At 47.2% G+C, this 23737-nt stretch overlaps 1 protein-coding gene across 1 annotated transcript; it reads left to right on the top strand.

The window, feature by feature from the left end:
• Positions 1-13013: 13013 nt before the first annotated feature.
• Positions 13014-14676, top strand: LOC135057571 (E3 ubiquitin/ISG15 ligase TRIM25-like). The gene has a single exon (XM_063963415.1). It carries the CDS (start codon positions 13017-13019, stop codon positions 14604-14606), a length of 1590 nt encoding a protein of 529 aa, XP_063819485.1. The 5' UTR covers positions 13014-13016; the 3' UTR covers positions 14607-14676.
• Positions 14677-23737: the final 9061 nt, after the last annotated feature.

The raw sequence follows: 23737 nt of genomic DNA, 5'->3' as shown, positions 1-23737 counted from the left end.
TAATGTGTCACAGGCATTACGGTGTGTGGCATAATGTGTCACAGACATTACGGTGTGTGGCATAATGTGTCGGGGGCATTACAGTGTGTGCATATTGTGTCGTGCATTATTGTGTGCGGCATAATGTCTAAGGGCCATTGCAGTATGTGGCATAATGTATACTGGGCATTACTATAAGGAGGAAAAATGACAAATAATGTAAGGGGCATGAATCAGGATTATTTTTCTTTCCTGTGGTGGCCAACGTATGGGCGTGCAGGTTGCAAAACTGGGGTATAAGGTAGTCTTTTCCTGCAATGCCACGCCCCTTTATGCGAAACCACGCCCACTCCAACAAAACCACGCCCCTTTTTGGCACGCACGCCGAAGGCGCGCGCATATTTATCCCTTTCTTGCTCCCAATTATGGAGCATGAAGGGGGGGGGGGGGGGCGGCGAAGAATTTTTTGGCTTGGGGGAGAAAAATTTCTAGTTACGCCACTGCGGAGGGCCACTGCTCTACCTACCTCTGTGTCGTCAAGTATGCTATCCATCCATACCTGTGGTGCATTTCAGTTGTGCGCAGTATATATAGTAGTAGGCCATTGCTATTGATACTGGCATATAATTCCACACATTAAAAAATGGAGAATAAAAATGTGGAGGTTAAAATAGTAAAAGATCAAGATCCACTTCCACCTCGTGCTGAAGCTGCTGCCACTAGTCATGGCCGAGACGATGAAATTCCATCAACGTCATCTGCCAAGGCCGATGCCCAATGTCATAGTAGAGAGCATGTAAAATCCAAAAAACAAAAGTTCAGTAAAATGACCCAAAAATCAAAATTGAAAGCCTCTGATGAGAAGCGTAAACTTGCCAATATGCCATTTACGGCACGGAGTGGCAAGGAACGGCTGAGGCCCTGGCCTATGTTCATGGCTAGTGGTTCAGATTCACATGAGGATGGAAGCACTCATCCTCTCGCTAGAAAACTGTAGTGCCACTCCTAGATGGGCCAGGTGTTTGTGTCGGCCACTTGGGTCGCTTAGCTTAGTCACACAGCGACCTTGGTGCACCTCTTTTTTTCTTTGCATCATGTGCTGTTTGGGGACAATTTTTTTGAAGTGCCATCCTGCCTGACACTGCAGTGCCACTCCTAGATGGGCCAGTTGTTTGTGTCGGCCACTTGTGTCGCTTAGCTTAGTCACACAGCGACCTTGGTGCGCCTCTTTTTTTCTTTGCATCATGTGCTGTTTGGGGACAATTTTTTTGAAGTGCCATCCTGCCTGACACTGCAGTGCCACTCCTAGATGGGCCAGGTGTTTGGTAGAGATGAGCGCCTGAAATTTTTCGGGTTTTGTGTTTTGGTTTTGGGTTCGGTTCCGCGGCCGTGTTTTGGGTTCGAACGCGTTTTGGCAAAACCTCACCGAATTTTTTTTGTCGGATTCGGGTGTGTTTTGGATTCGGGTGTTTTTTTCAAAAAACACTAAAAAAACAGCTTAAATCATAGAATTTGGGGGTCATTTTGATCCCAAAGTATTATTAACCTCAAAAACCATAATTTACACTCATTTTCAGTCTATTCTGAATACCTCACACCTCACAATATTATTTTTAGTCCTAAAATTTGCACCGAGGTCGCTGTGTGAGTAAGATAAGCGACCCTAGTGGCCGACACAAACACCGGGCCCATCTAGGAGTGGCACTGCAGTGTCACGCAGGATGTCCCTTCCAAAAAACCCTCCCCAAACAGCACATGACGCAAAGAAAAAAAGAGGCGCAATGAGGTAGCTGTGTGAGTAAGATTAGCGACCCTAGTGGCCGACACAAACACCGGGCCCATCTAGGAGTGGCACTGCAGTGTCACGCAGGATGGCCCTTCCAAAAAACCCTCCCCAAACAGCACATGACGCAAAGAAAAAAAGAGGCGCAATGAGGTAGCTGTGTGAGTAAGATTAGCGACCCTAGTGGCCGACACAAACACCGGGCCCATCTAGGAGTGGCACTGCAGTGTCACGCAGGATGTCCCTTCCAAAAAACCCTCCCCAAACAGCACATGACGCAAAGAAAAAAAGAGGCGCAATGAGGTAGCTGTGTGAGTAAGATTAGCGACCCTAGTGGCCGACACAAACACCGGGCCCATCTAGGAGTGGCACTGCAGTGTCACGCAGGATGTCCCTTCCAAAAAACCCTCCCCAAACAGCACATGACGCAAAGAAAAAAAGAGGCGCAATGAGGTAGCTGACTGTGTGAGTAAGATTAGCGACCCTAGTGGCCGACACAAACACCGGGCCCATTTAGGAGTGGCACTGCAGTGTCACGCAGGATGTCCCTTCCAAAAAACCCTCCCCAATCAGCACATGATGCAAAGAAAAAGAAAAGAAAAAAGAGGTGCAAGATGGAATTGTCCTTGGGCCCTCCCACCCACCCTTATGTTGTATAAACAAAACAGGACATGCACACTTTAACCAACCCATAATTTCAGTGACAGGGTCTGCCACACGACTGTGACTGATATGACGGGTTGGTTTGGACCCCCCCAAAAAAGAAGCAATTAATCTCTCCTTGCACAAACTGGCTCTACAGAGGCAAGATGTCCACCTCATCATCACCCTCCGATATATCACCGTGTACATCCCCCTCCTCACAGATTATCAATTCGTCCCCACTGGAATCCACCATCTCAGCTCCCTGTGTACTTTGTGGAGGCAATTGCTGCTGGTCAATGTCTCCGCGGAGGAATTGATTATAATTCATTTTAATGAACATCATCTTCTCCACATTTTCTGGATGTAACCTCGTACGCCGATTGCTGACAAGGTGAGCGGCGGCACTAAACACTCTTTCGGAGTACACACTTGTGGGAGGGCAACTTAGGTAGAATAAAGCCAGTTTGTGCAAGGGCCTCCAAATTGCCTCTTTTTCCTGCCAGTATAAGTACGGACTGTGTGACGTGCCTACTTGGATGCGGTCACTCATATAATCCTCCACCATTCTATCAATGTTGAGAGAATCATATGCAGTGACAGTAGACGACATGTCCGTAATCGTTGTCAGGTCCTTCAGTCCGGACCAGATGTCAGCATCAGCAGTCGCTCCAGACTGCCCTGCATCACCGCCAGCGGGTGGGCTCGGAATTCTGAGCCTTTTCCTCGCACCCCCAGTTGCGGGAGAATGTGAAGGAGGAGATGTTGACAGGTCGCGTTCCGCTTGACTTGACAATTTTGTCACCAGCAGGTCTTTCAACCCCAGCAGACTTGTGTCTGCCGGAAAGAGAGATCCAAGGTAGGCTTTAAATCTAGGATCGAGCACGGTGGCCAAAATGTAGTGCTCTGATTTCAACAGATTGACCACCCGTGAATCCTTGTTAAGCGAATTAAGGGCTCCATCCACAAGTCCCACATGCCTAGCGGAATCGCTCCGTGTTAGCTCCTCCTTCAATGTCTCCAGCTTCTTCTGCAAAAGCCTGATGAGGGGAATGACCTGACTCAGGCTGGCAGTGTCTGAACTGACTTCACGTGTGGCAAGTTCAAAGGGCATCAGAACCTTGCACAACGTTGAAATCATTCTCCACTGCGCTTGAGACAGGTGCATTCCACCTACTATATCGTGCTCAATTGTATAGGCTTGAATGGCCTTTTGCTGCTCCTCCAACCTCTGAAGCATATAGAGGGTTGAATTCCACCTCGTTACCACTTCTTGCTTCAGATGATGGCAGGGCAGGTTCAGTAGTTTTTGGTGGTGCTCCAGTCTTCTGTACGTGGTGCCTGTGCGCCAAAAGTGTCCCGCAATTCTTCTGGCCACCGACAGCATCTCTTGCACGCCCCTGTCGTTTTTAAAAAAATTCTGCACCACCAAATTCAAGGTATGTGCAAAACATGGGACGTGCTGGAATTTGCCCATATTTAATGCACACACAATATTGCTGGCGTTGTCCGATGCCACAAATCCACAGGAGAGTCCAATTGGGGTAAGCCATTCCGCGATGATCTTCCTCAGTTGCCGTAAGAGGTTTTCAGCTGTGTGCGTATTCTGGAAACCGGTGATACAAAGCGTAGCCTGCCTAGGAAAGAGTTGGCGTTTGCGAGATGCTGCTACTGGTGCCGCCGCTGCTGTTCTTGCGGCGGGAGTCCATACATCTACCCAGTGGGCTGTCACAGTCATATAGTCCTGACCCTGCCCTGCTCCACTTGTCCACATGTCCGTGGTTAAGTGGACATTGGGTACAGCTGCATTTTTTAGGACACTGGTGACTCTTTTTCTGAGGTCTGTGTACATTTTCGGTATCGCCTGCCTAGAGAAATGGAACCTAGATGGTATTTGGTACCGGGGACACAGTACCTCCAACAAGTCTCTAGTTGGCTCTGCAGTAATGATGGATACCGGAACCACGTTTCTCACCACCCAGGATGCCAAGGCCTCAGTTATCCGCTTTGCAGTAGGATGACTGCTGTGATATTTCATCTTCCTCGCAAAGGACTGTTGAACAGTCAATTGCTTACTGGAAGTAGTACAAGTGGGCTTACGACTTCCCCTCTGGGATGACCATCGACTCCCAGCGGCAACAACAGCAGCGCCAGCAGCAGTAGGCGTTACACGCAAGGATGCATTGGAGGAATCCCAGGCAGGAGAGGACTCGTCAGAATTGCCAGTGACATGGCCTGCAGGACTATTGGCATTCCTGGGGAAGGAGGAAATTGACACTGAGGGAGTTGGTGGGGTGGTTTGCGTGAGCTTGGTTACAAGAGGAAGGGATTTACTGGTCAGTGGACTGCTTCCGCTGTCACCCAAAGTTTTTGAACTTGTCACTGACTTATTATGAATGCGCTGCAGGTGACGTATAAGGGAGGATGTTCCGAGGTGGTTAACGTCCTTACCCCTACTTATTACAGCTTGACAAAGGGAACACACGGCTTGACACCTGTTGTCCGCATTTCTGGTGAAATACCTCCACACCGAAGAGCTGATTTTTTTGGTATTTTCACCTGGCATGTCAACGGCCATATTCCTCCCACGGACAACAGGTGTCTCCCCGGGTGCCTGACTTAAACAAACCACCTCACCATCAGAATCCTCCTGGTCAATTTCCTCCCCAGCGCCAGCAACACCCATATCCTCCTCATCCTGGTGTACTTCAACACTGACATCTTCAATCTGACTATCAGGAACTGGACTGCGGGTGCTCCTTCCAGCACTTGCAGGGGGCGTGCAAATGGTGGAAGGCGCATGCTCTTCACGTCCAGTGTTGGGAAGGTCAGGCATCGCAACCGACACAATTGGACTCTCCTTGTGGATTTGGGATTTCGAAGAATGCACAGTTCTTTGCTGTGCTGCTTTTGCCAGCTTGAGTCTTTTCATTTTTCTAGCGAGAGGCTGAGTGCTTCCATCCTCATGTGAAGCTGAACCACTAGCCATGAACATAGGCCAGGGCCTCAGCCGTTCCTTGCCACTCCGTGTCGTAAATGGCATATTGGCAAGTTTACGCTTCTCCTCCGACAATTTTATTTTAGGTTTTGGAGTCCTTTTTTTTCTGATATTTGGTGTTTTGGATTTGACATGCTCTGTACTATGACATTGGGCATCGGCCTTGGCAGACGACGTTGCTGGCATTTCATCGTCTCGGCCATGACTAGTGGCAGCAGCTTCAGCACGAGGTGGAAGTGGATCTTGATCTTTCCCTAATTTTGGAACCTCAACATTTTTGTTCTCCATATTTTAATAGGCACAACTAAAAGGCACCTCAGGTAAACAATGGAGATGGATACTAGTATACAATTATGGACTGCCTGCCGAGTGCAGACACAGAGGTAGCCACAGCCGTGAACTACCGTACTGTACTGTGTCTGCTGCTAATATAGACTGGTTGATAAAGAGATGTCTATGTAACTATGTATGTATAAAGAAGAAAGAAAAAAAAACCACGGTTAGGTGGTATACAATTATGGACGGACTGCCTGCCGAGTGCCGACACAGAGGTAGCCACAGCCGTGAACTACCGCACTGTACTGTGTCTGCTGCTAATATATAGACTGGTTGATAAAGAGATAGTATACTCGTAACTAGTATGTATGTATAAAGAAAGAAAAAAAAACCACGGTTAGGTGGTATATACAATTATGGACGGGCTGCCGAGTGCCGACACAGAGGTAGCCACAGCCGTGAACTACCGCACTGTACTGTGTCTGCTGCTAATATATAGACTGGTTGATAAAGAGATAGTATACTCGTAACTAGTATGTATGTATAAAGAAAGAAAAAAAAACCACGGTTAGGTGGTATATACAATTATGGACGGGCTGCCGAGTGCCGACACAGAGGTAGCCACAGCCGTGAACTACCGCACTGTACTGTGTCTGCTGCTAATATAGACTGGTTGATAAAGAGATAGTATACTAGTAACTAGTCTGTATGTATAAAGAAAGAAAAAAAAACCACGGTTAGGTGGTATATACAATTATGGACGGGCTGCCGAGTGCCGACACAGAGGTAGCCACAGCCGTGAACTACCGCACTGTACTGTGTCTGCTGCTAATATATAGACTGGTTGATAAAGAGATAGTATACTCGTAACTAGTATGTATGTATAAAGAAAGAAAAAAAAACCACGGTTAGGTGGTATATACAATTATGGACGGGCTGCCGAGTGCCGACACAGAGGTAGCCACAGCCGTGAACTACCGCACTGTACTGTGTCTGCTGCTAATATATAGACTGGTTGATAAAGAGATAGTATACTCGTAACTAGTATGTATGTATAAAGAAAGAAAAAAAAACCACGGTTAGGTGGTATATACAATTATGGACGGGCTGCCGAGTGCCGACACAGAGGTAGCCACAGCCGTGAACTACCGCACTGTACTGTGTCTGCTGCTAATATATAGACTGGTTGATAAAGAGATAGTATACTCGTAACTAGTATGTATGTATAAAGAAAGAAAAAAAAACCACGGTTAGGTGGTATATACAATTATGGACGGGCTGCCGAGTGCCGACACAGAGGTAGCCACAGCCATGAACTACCGCACTGTACTGTGTCTGCTGCTAATATATAGACTGGTTGATAAAGAGATAGTATACTCGTAACTAGTATGTATGTATAAAGAAAGAAAAAAAAACCACGGTTAGGTGGTATATACAATTATGGACGGGCTGCCGAGTGCCGACACAGAGGTAGCCACAGCCGTGAACTACCGCACTGTACTGTGTCTGCTGCTAATATATAGACTGGTTGATAAAGAGATAGTATACTCGTAACTAGTATGTATGTATAAAGAAAGAAAAAAAAACCACGGTTAGGTGGTATATACAATTATGGACGGGCTGCCGAGTGCCGACACAGAGGTAGCCACAGCCGTGAACTACCGCACTGTACTGTGTCTGCTGCTAATATATAGACTGGTTGATAAAGAGATAGTATACTCGTAACTAGTATGTATGTATAAAGAAAGAAAAAAAAACCACGGTTAGGTGGTATATACAATTATGGACGGGCTGCCGAGTGCCGACACAGAGGTAGCCACAGCCGTGAACTACCGCACTGTACTGTGTCTGCTGCTAATATATAGACTGGTTGATAAAGAGATAGTATACTCGTAACTAGTATGTATGTATAAAGAAAGAAAAAAAAACCACGGTTAGGTGGTATATACAATTATGGACGGGCTGCCGAGTGCCGACACAGAGGTAGCCACAGCCGTGAACTACCGCACTGTACTGTGTCTGCTGCTAATATATAGACTGGTTGATAAAGAGATAGTATACTCGTAACTAGTATGTATGTATAAAGAAAGAAAAAAAAACCACGGTTAGGTGGTATATACAATTATGGACGGGCTGCCGAGTGCCGACACAGAGGTAGCCACAGCCGTGAACTACCGCACTGTACTGTGTCTGCTGCTAATATAGACTGGTTGATAAAGAGATAGTATACTCGTAACTAGTATGTATGTATAAAGAAAGAAAAAAAAACCACGGTTAGGTGGTATATACAATTATGGACGGGCTGCCGAGTGCCGACACAGAGGTAGCCACAGCCGTGAACTACCACACTGTACTGTGTCTGCTGCTAATATAGACTGGTTGATAAAGAGATAGTATACTCGTAACTAGTATGACTATAAAGAAAGAAAAAAAAACCACGGTTAGGTGGTATATACAATTATGGACGGGCTGCCGAGTGCCGACACAGAGGTAGCCACAGCCGTGAACTACCGCACTGTACTGTGTCTGCTGCTAATATAGACTGGTTGATAAAGAGATAGTATACTACTAATATTATATATACTGGTGGTCAGGTCACTGGTCACTAGTCACACTGGCAGTGGCACTCCTGCAGCAAAAGTGTGCACTGTTTAATTTTAATATAATATTATGTACTCCTGGCTCCTGCTATAACCTATAACTGGCACTGCAGTGCTCCCCAGTCTCCCCCACAATTATAAGCTGTGTGAGCTGAGCACAGTCAGATATATATATACATTGATGCAGCACACTGGGCTGAGCAGTGCACACAGATATGGTATGTGACTGAGTCACTGTGTGTATCGTTTTTTTCAGGCAGAGAACGGATATATTAAATAAAACAAACAACTGCACTGTCTGGTGGTCACTGTGGTCGTCAGTCACTAAACTCTGCACTCTCTTCTACAGTATCACAGCCTCAGGTCAGTCTCTCTCTCTCTCTCTCAACCCTAATCTAAATGGAGAGGACGCCAGCCACGTCCTCTCCCTATCAATCTCAATGCACGTGTGAAAATGGCGGCGACGCGCGGCTCCTTATATAGAATCCGAGTCTCGCGATAGAATCCGAGCCTCGCGAGAATCCGACAGCGTCATGATGACGTTCGGGCGCGCTCGGGTTAACCGAGCAAGGCGGGAAGATCCGAGTCGCTCGGACCCGTGAAAAAAAACATGAAGTTCGGGCGGGTTCGGATTCAGAGAAACCGAACCCGCTCATCTCTAGTGTTTGTGTCGGCCACTTGTGTCGCTTAGCTTAGCCATCAAGCGACCTTGGTGCACCTCTTTTTTTCTTTGCATCATGTGCTGTTTGGGGACTATTTTTTTGAAGTGCCATCCTGTCTGACACTGCAGTGCCACTCCTAGATGGGCCAGGTGTTTGTGTCGGCCACTTGTGTCGCTTAGCTTAGCCATCCAGTGACCTTGGTGCACCTCTTTTTTTCTTTGCATCATGTGCTGTTTGGGGACTATTTTTTTGAAGTGCCATCCTGTCTGACACTGCAGTGCCACTCCTAGATGGGCCAGGTGTTTGTGTCGGCCACTTGTGTCGCTTAGCTTAGCCATCCAGCGACCTTGGTGCAAATTTTAGGACTAAAAATAATATTGTGAGGTGTTCAGAATAGACTGAAAATGAGTGGCAATTATGGTTATTGAGGTTAATAATACTATGGGATCAAAATGACCCCCAAGTTCTATGATTTAAGCTGTTTTTGAGGGTTTTTTGTAAAAAAAACACCCGAATCCAAAACACACCCGAATCCGACAAAAAAATTTCAGGGAGGTTTTGCCAAAACGCGTCCGAATCCAAAACACGTCCGCGGACCCGAATCCAAAACCAAAACACAAAACCCGAAAAATTTCCGGTGCACATCACTAGTCAATATCACATATTACGACTAGGTTCTTAGCCTAAATAATGTCTACATCATTAATAATATGAACCTCTGCCTGTACACTAAACTGCGATTTTTCAATTGCATGTCCGCACCTGGGAGCACAAAAAACGAACCAACACATTAATATGTGTGCTACAATATTTGAGCCTCTTCAAATATGGCTGCTGGGACCCCTTGTGCTAGTAACAACTGTCCTCCACTGAGATCTCCTTAAAGATGGTCGCCGCAGCATCATTCTGAAAAGTGGGAAGTGACAAAAATGAAGTTTTGTTCCATGGGAGTGTGAACATGAACATCCCCAGCTGGCGCATGCGCACTGCGGAGCCCTGGACACTGGAAATGGGGCGGAAGTGACGTCACACACACATCTCGGACAGGAAGTCTTTAGCAATTAAAGTTATTTGGACTAATCTGTCTTCTTAGAATTCTTTTTTAACAATACAACACAGCTGTTGGCTTAAATAACACCTCCTCCATCCACATAGTATTATCTTTTATCATTTTCATCGTCCCTATCTCACGTAGGGGCAGATGTATTAACCTGGAGAAGGGATAAAGAAGTGATAAACCAGTGATAAGCGCAATAATGCACCAGCCAATCATTACAGATTTGAAGAATGACAGTTAGGAGCTGATTGGCTGGTGCGTTATCAACCTGGGCTTATCATTGCTTCACCACTTCGTTATCCCTTCTCCAGGCTTAATACATCTGCCCCAGTGATGTGTCTAATCACTTCCCAATTAAGACAGGTATAAGTAGGAGCCCTGTCCCACTCCTGCACTACGCCTTGATGAAGTCCACAGGACGAAATGCGTTGGTCACGCTCTGATTTTACCTCTCTTTGAAAGAAAAGCATACATTTTATATTTTTAAGTACTTTTTATACCATTTTTTTTGTGTCAATTTTCAAACATGTCAGTTTTTTAACTAATTCTTTATATAAAAAGTACTGCACTTTTTACTCTGTGAATACATTGTTTTAGTGTTCTATTATTGTAAAATAAACTATTGTATATATCCATAAAGAACCTAGTCTTGATATGTGATATTGACACCAGTGGTTGCTTAGAAATAGCTTATCTTTGTTGCTATATTTGTCAAAGCAAGCACCTTTACCAGGCTTTATATACTTAAGATATAGCATACACTCTATATACATCATATAGGGAGTGTTATAAGAGACACAAGTGTTACACACACACACACACACACACACACACACACACACACACACACACACCATACATACATACATACATGCATACATACATACACAAACACACACACATATATACATACACACATAAGCACACACACATTCATACACACAAACTTCATATACAGTACATTGTGGCTTTCACTGGGGGACACTACTGTTTCTTTCTCAAAAATAAAATATTTGACTCTTCAGGGGGGTTTCCAGGTACTTGGAAACCCCCCTTGTGTGCCCCACTGATTAGGATAGGGGCAGACTGTAGCCATACAGGGGTACACATGGTCAGCGATAATACTGCGTAGGCTGCTGCATTTATTTTATACAGTGCTTAATTGTTATTAAGAGGCATAACGTGTTCCACGGAAACATTCCACACACTGGCAGGAACAGCCTGATGTGCTGACACAAGGAAGGATGGATCCTAGCTTATTATGCCCAGTACTTGCAACAGAAATCACGGGGCCCGGTACACCCATTTTCTAAGGGGCCCCCTATCTCAGGGACCATGGCAGGTACTTGCCTGCCTCCCTCCCCCCTGTCGCACAGTGTCCATGCAGCCAGCCCCCACAGTGTCCATGCAGCCAGCCCACCACAGTGTCTGTGCAGCCAGCCCACCAGTGTCCGTGCAGCCAGCCCACCGGGTGGTATTCATGTGACCGGCGGTCTGCTGACCGACAGTCACATGACCTCCACCAGCATCCCGACGGCTCACTATCCCGATGGTCGGCATGCCGACCAACAGGGACTATTTCCACTCGTGGGTGTCCACGACACCCATAGAGTGGGAATAGAACCCGTGGCGACCGCAGGCCGCCACCGAGCCCGCAGCGTGGCGAGCGCAGCGAGCCCGCAAGGGGCTTGCTGCACTCGCCCATCCCCGCCGGTATGCTGCCGGGATCCCGGCGTCGGTAAGCTGACCGGCGGTCTACTGACCGCCGGTCAGCCGTACTACACCCAGCCCACCAGTGTCCGTGCAGCCAGCTCACCAGTGTCCGTGCAGCCAGCCCACCACAGTGTCCATGCAGCCAGCCCCCGCCCAGTGTGTGTGCAGCCAGCCAACCACAGTGTCCATGCAGCCAGTCCACCACAGTGTCCGTGCAGCCAGGCCTCCACAGTGTCCATGCAGCCAACCCCCCCCCGGTGTGTGTGTGTGTGTGTGTGTGTGTGTGTGTGTGTGTGTGTGTGTGCAGCCAGGCCCCCCCCCCCTGTGTGTGTGTGCAGCCAGCCCACCACAGTGTCCGTGCAGCCAAACCACCAAAGTGTCCATACTGCCAGCCCCCCAGTGTCCGTACTGCCAGCCCACCAGTGTCCGTGCAGCCAGACCACCAGTGTCCGTGCAGCCAGCCCACCAGTGTCCGTGCAGCCAGCTCACCAGTGTCCATGCAGCCAGCCCCCGCCCAGTGTGTGTGCAGGCAGCCAACCACAATGTCCGTGCAGCCAGCCCACCACAGTGTCCGTGCAGCCAGTCACCAGTGTCCATGCAGCCAGCACACCACAGTGTCCATGCAGCCAGGCCTCCACAGTGTCCATGCAGCCAGTCCCCCCCCCCAGTGTGTGTGTGCAGCCAGTCCCCCCCCCAGTTTGTGTGTACAGCCAGCCCCCCGTGTTTGTGCAGCCAGCCCCCCCCAGTGTGTGTGCAGCAAGCCCACCAGTGTCCGTACAGCCAGCCCCCCCCCCCCACATTGTCCGTGCAGCCAACCCCCCACAGTGTTCGTGCAGCCAACCCCCCACAGTGTCCATGCAGCCAGCCCACCAGTGTCTGAACAGCCAGTCCCCCACAGTGTCTGTGCAGCCAACCCCCCACAGTGTCCCTTCAGCCATGTCGCCAGTGTCCCTGCAGCCAGCCCCCTACAATGTTCCTACCACCAGCCCCTCACAATGTCTCTGCCACCAGCCCCTCACAGTTTCCATGCAGCCACCCCCCCCCCCCCCCCCAGTGTCCAATAGGTGCTTGAACAGCGCGGAATTTGAAAGTCGGCGGCGGGGGTCTTCAGTGCTGGAAGTGCCGGTATGCCATACCGGTGTATACCAGCCCACTTTGAGCACTGGGTGTGGATGTACAGAAATATGTACCTTTAGTATTATTAATCTGAGTGACAGCTCAGCCTCGCCCTCTGTGTAGAATGTGACCTCACTGGTATCTGAGTGTCAGAGACTCTAAGTTTCATTTCTCTCTCCTGCTGCCAGCGATGGCGTCTGCTGATCTGAGACAGCAGCTGGACTGTTCCATCTGTCTGAGCATTTATACAGATCCTGTAACCATGAGATGTGGCCACAACTTCTGCCGGGTCTGTATTGATCGTGTGCTGGATACACAGGAGGGGGCTGGAGCTTATACCTGTCCTGAATGCAGAGCAGAGTGTCAGGAGCGTCCTGTACTGCAGAGGAACATAACGCTGTGTAACATAGTGGAGAGTTTCCTGTCTACTCGGCCAGATCAGGAGGAGACTGGGATCTTCTGCACTTACTGTGTGGACTCTCCTGTACCTGCTGCTAAATCCTGTCTGCTGTGTGAGGCTTCTCTGTGTGATAAACACCTGAGAGTACACAGCAAGTCAGGAGAACACATCTTATGTGATCCCACCACTTCCCTGGGGAACAGGAAATGCTCTGTACATAAGGAGCTCTTCAGATATTACTGCACTAATGATGCTTCTTGTATCTGTGTGTCCTGCAGTTTGGCAGGGAAACATTGGGGACATAAAGTGGAGATGCTGGATGAGGCCTCTGAGAAGAAGAAGGAGAAGCTGAGGAATCTTCTGCAGAAACTAACCACAAAGAGAGAGGAGACTGAGAAAAGAGTGCAGAGTCTGCAGGAGCGCAGGAGAGAAGATCAGGGAAAAGCAGCTGGTGTAACAGAGACAGTCACTGCCCTGTTTAGAGACATCAGGATACAGCTGGAAGACCTGGAGAAGAGAGTCCCGAGTGAGATCTCCAGGCAGGAACAGCGCGTTTCACTCTCAGTCTCTGATCTGATCCAGCAGCTGGAAATAAAGAAGGACGAGCTGTCCAGAAAGATGCGTCACATTGAGGAGCTGTGTAACATGTCTGATCCAGTGACTGTTTTACAAGAACCAGATACAGGGGACTTGTATGATACTGAGGACACAGAGAGACATGATAACCAGGTCCGTGGTGCAGGAGATCTGGATGTGGGTCTCATCTCAGGGACATTACACATATTATCTAATATAATTACAGGTATAAATATAGGGATCTATGTACAGCAACCTACAGACCTATTACTGGATGTGACCACAGCTGGTAATAATATAAAGATATCAGGTGACAGGAAAACTGCATCCTGCTCACATAAAAACCAGACTCGTCCAATAACACCAGAGAGATTTCAGTATAATCAGGTAATAAGTACCAGGGCATTCTCCTCAGGGCGACATTGCTGGGAGGTTGATGTCAGTAAGTCAGTGGGGTGGAAGGTGGGGATGTGTTATCCCAGTATAGACAGGAAAGGATTGCAGTCAGACATTGGGAGTAATAACAGGTCCTGCTGTCTGTGTAGGAGGGGGTATAATTATCAGTACTCAGTGATACTTGACAGTACAGAGATCCAGTTACCTGACAGTATCCCCTGTGACAGAGTGAGGTTATATCTGGATTATGAGGCAGGACAGCTGTCCTTTTATGCTCTGTGTCACCCCATTAGACACTTACACACAGTCACTGCCGCCCTCACTGAGCCCCTCCATGCTGCATTATGGGTAGGGGACGGGTGTATAACTATATGTGGGGGGGTCAGTAACTGGGAGAAATTTCCATAGGGAATCTGCCCAGAGACTGGTGACATCTCAGGGAGTGGAATCTAATTGGTGAAACATTCATCCAATAGAATGAAACAGTTGGTGGAGCTACATCTGAGCCCCTCCCCTTGTTTAACCAGGTGACCAGTGAATCTGGAGTTGTTGCCTTGTTGGTGTGCTAAGCTGGGTACATAACACTGCATATATATATGTTGCTGTGCTACAGGGCCGGTGAGATATGTCTACAAACACACCCACCAACCCACTAGTGATATATCGTCCGGTCACTCATGTTTGTGTACCCAGCATTAGAAACTGTCATCATAAATCTATACAGTAAATATACATCTCTGTGGGATTTCCCACCTCTGACTCACTGACAGCTGTGATTGGCTGCAATAGCTGACAGCTGTGATTGGCTGCAACAGCTGTCTGTTAGCCAGAGTGTACCCAATAGGTGCCAGCTCTGTCAGTGCTTGAGCACCTTAAAGGTGGGTACACACTAGACGATTTTGAACCAATAAAGATTTCCCTTGAAACGTCCCCAGCAGCAGAATAAACGATATAAAGCAGCATACACATTTAACGATATAGTGAACAAGGGCCCTCATTCCGAGTTTTTCGCTCACTAGCTGCTTTTAGCAGCATTGCACATGCTAGGCCGCCGCCCTCTGGGAGTGTATCTTCGCTTAGCAGAATTGCGAACGAAAGATTAGCAGAATTGCGAATAGAAATTTCTTAACAGTTTCTGAGTAGCTCGAGACTCACTCCTACACTGCGATCAGCTCAGGCCGTTTCGTTCCTGGTTTGACGTCACAAACACGCCCTGCGTTTGGTCAGCCACTCCCCCGTTTCTCCAGACACTCCCGCGTTTTATCCTGGCACGCCTGCGTTTTTCCGCACACTCCCAGAAAACGGTCAGTTTCTGCCCAAAAACACCCACTTCCTGTCAGTCACACTCCGATCACTTCAACAATGAAAATTCTTCGTTCGGACGTGAGTAAATCTACGAAGTTTTGTGCTAAAATACTTAGCGCATGCGCACTGCGTACCATGCGCATGCGCATTTTTGCCTTAATCGCTCCGTTGCGAAAATCGGCAACGAGCGAACAACTCGGAATGACCCCCAATGGGGGTAATTCTGAGTTGATCGCAGCAGGAACTTTGTTAGCAGTTGGGCAAAACCATGTGCACTGCAGGGGAGGCAGATGTAACATGGGCAGAGAGAGTTAGATTTGGGTTTGGTGTGTTCAATCTGCAATCTAAATTGCAGTGTAAAAATAAAGCAGCCAGTATTTACCCTGCACAGAAACAAAATAACCCACCCAAATCTTACTCTATCTGCACATGTTATATCTGCCACACCTGCAGTGCACATGGTTTTGCCCAACTGCTAACAAAGTTCCTGCTGCAATCAACTCAGAATTACCCCCAGTATCGTTCAGTGACATCATCCACCCCATCCCTGAACATGCAGTCATGAATTATTTAGGGAGGTATTCAATTAACTCCGATAATTTCGAAGCTATTAAATTCCGCCCTCCTGCCTATTCAATTGCGGGCCATTTTCGGCTGTTTTTATGGCATTTTTGCCATTGGCTTTTCACTGTTTTTTAAACTGAAAAGGCAATGGTGAAAAATGCCTCTAAATCGGTGAAAACGGGTGGATTTTTCGGCGGCGCAGTGTGAGAAAACACATGGATTCGCCGATCCATGTGTTTTCCGCATCTGCCGAATTTTTCACCTAGGCGAAACAACGGGCCTGCAGTTGAATTGGGTGAATCCCCATTCACCCTAAAAAATACCAAAAAGTGCAGTTTTTTCACCTAGGGGGAAAAATCAGTGCTACTTGAATACTCCCCATAGCCTAAATTGGACAGCATGTTCCATTCATAAAGTTAAAAGATAATGACCAGCAGGAACGTGCTTCTTTATCTTTATCATGCATATCGTCCACTTAAATCGTCGAGTGTGTATGCCCCTTTAGATTTGTGCTGCAGCTTGCAGACTGCTTTCCTCTCTGTCAGTGTCTGTCACCCGGATAAGTCACTGATTAGGGAGTCGCTAATGTTACTGTGCAACTCCTGCCCCAGCCCTTGCAGCAGGCTTCTCCTGGGCAGCTCTCTAGGACAGGCGAGCAGCAGCAAAAACGTGACACAGGAGGTGACGGGGCCTGTTCCTGCTGCAATGACATAAACATCATGTGTCTGTGTAACTGGGGAGACAAAACATTAACATAAAGTACAGTCTTGCTTATATCCTTGTGTGTGTCATGTATATATGTTATTTCTGTGTGTGTCCCGGACAGGACTGTGTAAATTTAAATACATTTTTTATATGTATATTTTATCATCAATACAGGAATAAATAAAGAATTCAATCATTAGGTGTGTGTCTCCTGTTTTGGTGTGTGCGTCCTTTGTTTGCAAACAATACGCTTTGTACATTGGGGCTGATTCTGACCTGATCACTGGGCTGCAAAGTTTGCAGTCCTGCGTTCCTATAGTCGCCGCCTCCAGGGGAGTGTAAATTCGCCATGCAAGTGTGCGATCCTGTGTGTACGGCGAGCTTCAAAAATCTGCTGTGTGCAGTGTGCGCGCAGCCCAGGACTTATTCCTCCAGGATGATCGGGGCCGGAGTTGACGTCACACACCCTCCCTGAAAACGCTTGAGCCCACCTGCGTTTTTCCGGACACTCCCAGTAAACGGTCAGTTGGCACCCACAAATGGCCTCTTCCTGTCAATCACCTTGCGAACGCCCGTGCAATTGGATTTTTTTCACCATCCCATCACTGACCTGCGATGCCCATTGTTGCTGTCCGACGCACCTGCGCATTGTGGTGCATACGCATGCGCAGTTAGGACCTGATCGCCCGCTGTGTGAAAACACACAGCAGCGATCAGATCTGAATGACCCTCATTGTATTCAACCCTTTACCGGCCGGGGCTACTATTTATTAGAGATGAGCGGGTTCGGTTCGTTGAGATCCAAACCCCCCCGAACTTCACCTATTTTACACGGTTCCGAGGCAGCCTCGGATCTTCCCGCCTTGCTCGGTTAACCCGAGCGCGCCCGAACGTCATCATCCCGCTGTCGTATTCTCGCGAGATTCGTATTGCATATAAAGAGCCGTGCATCACCGCCATTTTCACTCGTGCATTGGAGATGATAGCGAGAGGACGTGGCTGCGTTCTCTCAGTTTCTGTGTTCAGTGTGCTGCAAATATCTGTGCTCAGTGTGCTGCAAATATTTGTGCTCAGTGTGCTGCAAATATCTGAGCTTAGTGTGCTGCAAATATCTACGTTCTCTGCCTGAAAACGCTCCATATCTGTGCTGCATTGTAGTATATAGTAGGAGGACAGTGCAGAATTTTGCTGACCACCAGTATATATATAGCAGAACGGTACAGTAGTCCATTGCTCTACCTCTGTGTCGTCAAGTATACTATCCATCCATATCTGTGCTGCATTGTAGTTGTGCGCAGTATATAGTAGGAGGACAGTGCAGAATTTTGCTGACCACCAGTATATATATAGCAGTACAGTACAGTAGTCCATTGCTCTACCTCTGTGTCGTCAAGTATACTATCCATCCATATCTGTGCTGCATTGTAGTTGTGCGCAGTATATAGTAGGAGGACAGTGCAGAATTTTGCTGCCCACCAGTATATATATATAGCAATACGGTACAGTAGTCCATTGCTCTACCTCTGTGTCGTAAAGTATACTATCCATCCATATCTGTGCTGCATTGTAGTTGTGCGCAGTATATAGTAGGAGGAATGTGCAGAATTTTGCTGACCACCAGTATATATATATATAGCAGGTACGGTACAGTAGTCCATTGCTCTACCTCTGTGTCGTCAAGTATACTCTCCATCCATATCTGTGCTGCATTGTAGTTGTGCGCAGTATATAGTAGGAGGACAGTGCAGAATTTTGCTGACCACCAGTATATATATAGCAGTACTGTACAGTAGTCCATTGCTCTACCTCTGTGTCGTCAAATATACTATCCATCCATATCTGTGCTGCATTGTAGTTGTGCGCAGTATATAGTAGGAGGAATGTGCGGATTTTGCTGACCACCAGTATATATATATATATTTATCTCTGCATCATGTGCTGTTTGGGTACTATTTTTTTAAGTGCCGTGCCATCCTGTCTGACACTGCAGTGCCACTCCTAGATGGGCCAGGGGTTTGTGTCGGCCACTTGGGTCGCTTAGCTTAGCCATCCAGCGACCTTGGTGCACCTCTTTTTTTCTTTGCATCATGTGCTGTTTGGGGACTATTTTTTTAAGTGCCATCCTGTCTGACACTGCAGTGCCACTCCTAGATGGGCCAGGTGTTTGTGTTGGCCACTTGGGTCGCTTAGCTTAGCCATCCAGCGAACTTGGTGCACCTCTTTTTTTCTTTGCATCATGTGCTGTTTGGGGACTATTTTTTTAAGTGCCATCCTGTCTGACACTGAAGTGCCACTCCTAGATGGGCCAGGTGTTTGTGTCGGCCACTTGGGTCGCTTAGCTTAGCCAAGCCATCCAGTGAACTTGGTACACCTCTTTTTTTCTTTGCATCATGTGCTGTTTGGGGACTATTTTTTTAAGTGCCATCCTGTCTGACACTGCAGTGCCACTCCTAGATGGGCCAGGTGTTTGTGTCGGCCACTTGGGTCGCTTAGCTTAGCCATCCAGCGACCTTGGTGCACCTCTTTTTTTCTTTGCATCATGTGCTGTTTGGGGACTATTTTTTTAAGTGCCATCCTGTCTGACACTGCAGTGCCAGTCCTAGATGGGCCAGGTGTTTGTGCCAGCCACATGGGTCGCTTAGCTTAGTAATCCAGTGACCTCGGTGCAAATTTTAGGACTAAAAATAATATTGTGAGGTATGAAGTGTTCATAATACACTGGAAATGACTGGAAATTATGGTTATTGAGGTTAATAATACTATGGGATCAAAATGACCCCCAAATTCTATGATTTAAGCTGTTTTTGATGGGTTTTTGGGAAAAAAACACCCGAATCCAAAACACACCCGAATCCGACAAAAAATTTTCAGGGAGGTTTTGCCAAAACGCGTCCGAATCCAAAACACGGCCGCGGAACCGAATCCAAAACCAAAACACAAAACCCGAAAAATGTCCGGTGCACATCACTAAATTCATATACAGTGTCCCCCTCCCCCCTCTCACACATATTCATATACAGTGTCCCCCTCCCCCCTGTCACACATATTTATATACAGTGTCCCCCTCCCCCCTCTCACACACATTCATATACAGTGGCCCCCTCCTCCCTCTCACACATATTTATATACAGTGTCCCCCTCCTCCCTCTCACACATATTCATATACAGTGTCCCCCTCCTACCTCTCACACATATTTATATACAGTGTCCCCCTCCTCCCTCTCACACATATTCATATACAGTGTCCCCCTCCGCCCTCTCACACATATTTATATACAGTGTCCCCCTCCCCCCTCTCACACATATTCATATACAGTGTCCCCCTCCCCCCTCTCACACACATTTATATACAGTGTCCCCCTCCTCCCTCTCACACATATTCATATACAGTGTCCCCCTCCTCCCTCTCACACATATTCATATACAGTGTCCCCCTCCCCCCTCTCACACATATTTATATACAGTGTCCCCCTCCTCCCTCTCACACATATTCATATACAGTGTCCCCCTCCTCCCTCTCACACATATTCCTATACAGTGTCCCCCTCCTCCCTCTTACACATTTATATAGTGTCCCCCTCCTCCCTCATACAGTGTCCCCCTCCCCCCTCTCACACATATTTATATACAGTGTCCCCCTCCTCCCTCTCGCACATATTTATATACAGTGTCCCCCTCCCCCCTCTCACACATATTCATATACAGTGTCCCCCTCCCCCTTCTCACACATATTCATATACAGTGTCCCCCTCCCCCCTCTCACACATATTCATATACATAGTGTCCCCCTCCCCCCTCTCACACATATTTATATACAGTGTCCCCCTCCTCCCTCATACAGTGTCCCCCTCCCCCCTCTCACACATATTCATATACAGTGTCCCCCTCCTCCCTCTCACACAGTTTCCCCCACTCCTCCCTCTTACCTCCCTCTAAAATCACTGGGTGGGCACTGCAGGCACACTGTGCATCTGATCCCGTCCTGCCTCCAAGCTCTCCTCCTCTCCCCCATGCTGCTTGCCAAGCACTGGATGCACAGTGCCGTGAAGCCCCGCCCCCATGCACGAACTCCGCCCCTCTTCCTCCTCAGTCTCCTCTCCAGTTTACTTTCATTTTCTACAGCTCGCAGTGCACTTTGGCACTGCAGCTGTAACCAAAGCTGGGGGGCCCCATTCATAGAGGGGGCCCAGGGTAACGTGCCCCTTGAGCCCCCCCCCCCTTAATCCGGCTCTGCTCAGACCCCTTGTGAGACCATATGTTGGTGCGGTTGACCCTGGGTTCCTCCTAATGCAAGACAATGCTAGACCTCATGTCGCTGGAGTGTGTCAGCAGTTCCTGCAAGACAAAGGCACTGATGCTATGGACTGGCCCGCCCGTTCCCCAGACCTGAATCCAATTGAGCACATCTGGGACATCATGTCTCGCTCCAAACCACCAATGCCACGTTGCACCACAGACTGTCCAGGAGTTGGTGGATGCTTTAGTCCAGGTCTGGGAGGAGATCCCTCAGGAGACCATCTGCCACCTCATCAGGAGCATGCCCAGGCGTTGTAGGGAGGTCATACAGGCACGTGGAGGCCACACACTACTGAGCCTAATTTTGACTTGTTTGAAGGACATTACATCAAAGTTGGATCAGCCTGTAGTGTGTTTTTCCACTTTAATTTTGAGTGTGACTCCAAATCCAGACCTCCATGGGTTAATAAATTTGATTTCCATTGATAATTGTTGTGTGATTTTGTTGTCAGCACATTCAACTATGTAAAGAACAAAGTATTTAATAAGAATATTTCATTCATTCAGATCTAGGATGTGTTATTTTAGTGTTCCCTTTATTTTTTTGAGCAGTGTGTTATATATATATTTTTGCACACATCTTGACAAAGGGGTTGAAGTCCCCGAAACGTCGATGGATACTTTATTGATGTTCTAATAGAAATTACATTTTCACAAGACCCTGAGTGCCGCAGATTCTTTTTGCTTTTATATATATATATATAGAGAGAGAGAAATAGAGACCTAGGCGCTACAGTACAAACGTGCGGTAGAAGACGTAAGAAGGAAAACACTCGTTTAACTCTTTTAGGAGTAGCAGCTCGTAATACAAGATTAGTGTATGGTATACACATAGAGTAAAATTGGGTAGTGAAGAGTACAAGCGCTAATGAGTGTAGTGACAATTATACTGGAAATAATCAGGTGGATTAAAAGATTATTAAAATGGCCTTAGGCACTTATCTGATAAAAACAAAACTTCAATCCGGTATTCATCATTTTAGGAATCATGTAAAAGAAGAAACAACAAACATAGTGTGTATCGTTCACAGGTAAAAATAGAGCATTTCGCTATATAAGGTGCAAATTTAGGGAATTTTGGCTATTCCCAATAAAATTATAATCTGTAGCTTCACAACATAAAATACAGATTTTAATGAACAATACAAAACACGGCTAGACAACACACGTACAAGATTTTAAAATCTTAAAAGCTTATCTGTCCGTTCTAAGCACAAGGGAATCAGTAACCAATTGTTCCAGGGACACAGGATAGCCAAAGTTTATGCGTACAGGATAAAAGTAGTTCAAATGCTTATCTGTCCATCAATAGGAGTTTCAGCAGCAAACGGTCCCAACGCGTTTCGTCCTTCAGAGTGTGGACTTCTTCAAGGGGATCAGCAGAATGAGCTCAGACTGCTCCATTTATACCATAAAGCAGGAAGTTTCAATTAACTTTTCTTAATGACATCACATCCTGTGGTGTCACTAGTGTATATTGTTTAGAATACAGGTGAATATGCTGAAAAGCATGATCAGTTAATAAAAAGGGGGGTAGAACTAGAGTGGAGTGAGTGGCCTATAAGTATTATACAATAAAAGTGATTAAAAGTGGTGTTGAATGAGAAAAGACGGCGGTGGAACGCACCGCCGTCTGGTGGAACGCACCGCCATCTTATGTACGTCATATCCGCCTATTCCGTGATAGGACAATGGAAGGAAATGGGAGGTAGCGGAGCGCCGGGTGGAACGCAAGGCCGCCCGTGTGGTGGAACGCACCGCCATCTTGTGGGATGCGAAGTGAATATGCGGAAGTAATATGAAGTGGACGGCGGTGGAGCGCATAATCACAATACGGAAGTGGTGCAGGGAGGGAGGCGGTGGAACGCTTGGTCGCCATAGAGACTGTGAAACAAACTGCTTAAGTGAAAAAGCATCTTAAAGTGATCTTGCTTTGTGCCAGTAGATTGGGTGCAATTAATCAATTAATCATACAGTGATAACACTGCCGTTTGGGTGCAATTAATCAATTAATAATACAGTGATAACACTGCCGTTTTGATAGAATTTAGAAGTGAAATGAAGTGTGCTTATAGTTTGGAACAATGCAACTATTATGCAAGGAAATTAGTAAATTAGTGTACATGGACGCTCATTTTTATATGGGAACATAGGCCCTCATTCCGAGTTGATCGGTCGCAAGGCGAATTTAGCAGAGTTACACACGCTAAGCCGCCGCCTACTGGGAGTGAATCTTAGCTTCTTAAAATTGCGAACGATGTATTCGCAATATTGCGATTACTAACTACTTAGCAGTTTCAGAGTAGCTCCAGACTTACTCTGCCTGTGCGATCAGTTCAGTGCTTGTCGTTCCTGGTTGACGTCACAAACACACCCAGCGTTCGCCCAGGCACTCCCACCGTTTCTCCGGCCACTCCTGCGTTTTTTCCGGAAACGGTAGCGTTTTCAGCCACACGCCCCTGAAACGCCGTGTTTCCGCCCACTAACACCCATTTCCTGTCAATCACATTACGATCGCCGGAGCGAAGAAAAAGCCGTGAGTAAAAATACTTTCTTCATAGTAAAGTTACTTGGCGCAGTCGCAGTGCGAACATTGCGCATGCGTACTAAGCGGATTTTCACTGCGATGCAATGAAAAATACCGAGCGAACAACTCGGAATGAGGGCCA

Source organism: Pseudophryne corroboree, chromosome 3 (assembly GCF_028390025.1).
Source record: "Pseudophryne corroboree isolate aPseCor3 chromosome 3, aPseCor3.hap2, whole genome shotgun sequence".
NCBI lineage: Eukaryota > Metazoa > Chordata > Amphibia > Anura > Myobatrachidae > Pseudophryne > Pseudophryne corroboree.
The sequence above is the reverse complement of the archived record's forward strand: the minus strand, read 5'-3'. Positions and strand labels throughout refer to the sequence as shown.

Excerpts from the sequence above, each read along its gene's own strand:
- LOC135057571 (XM_063963415.1), top strand. The coding sequence starts at position 13,017 with ATGGCGTCTGCTGATCTGAGACAGCAGCTGGACTGTTCCATCTGTCTG.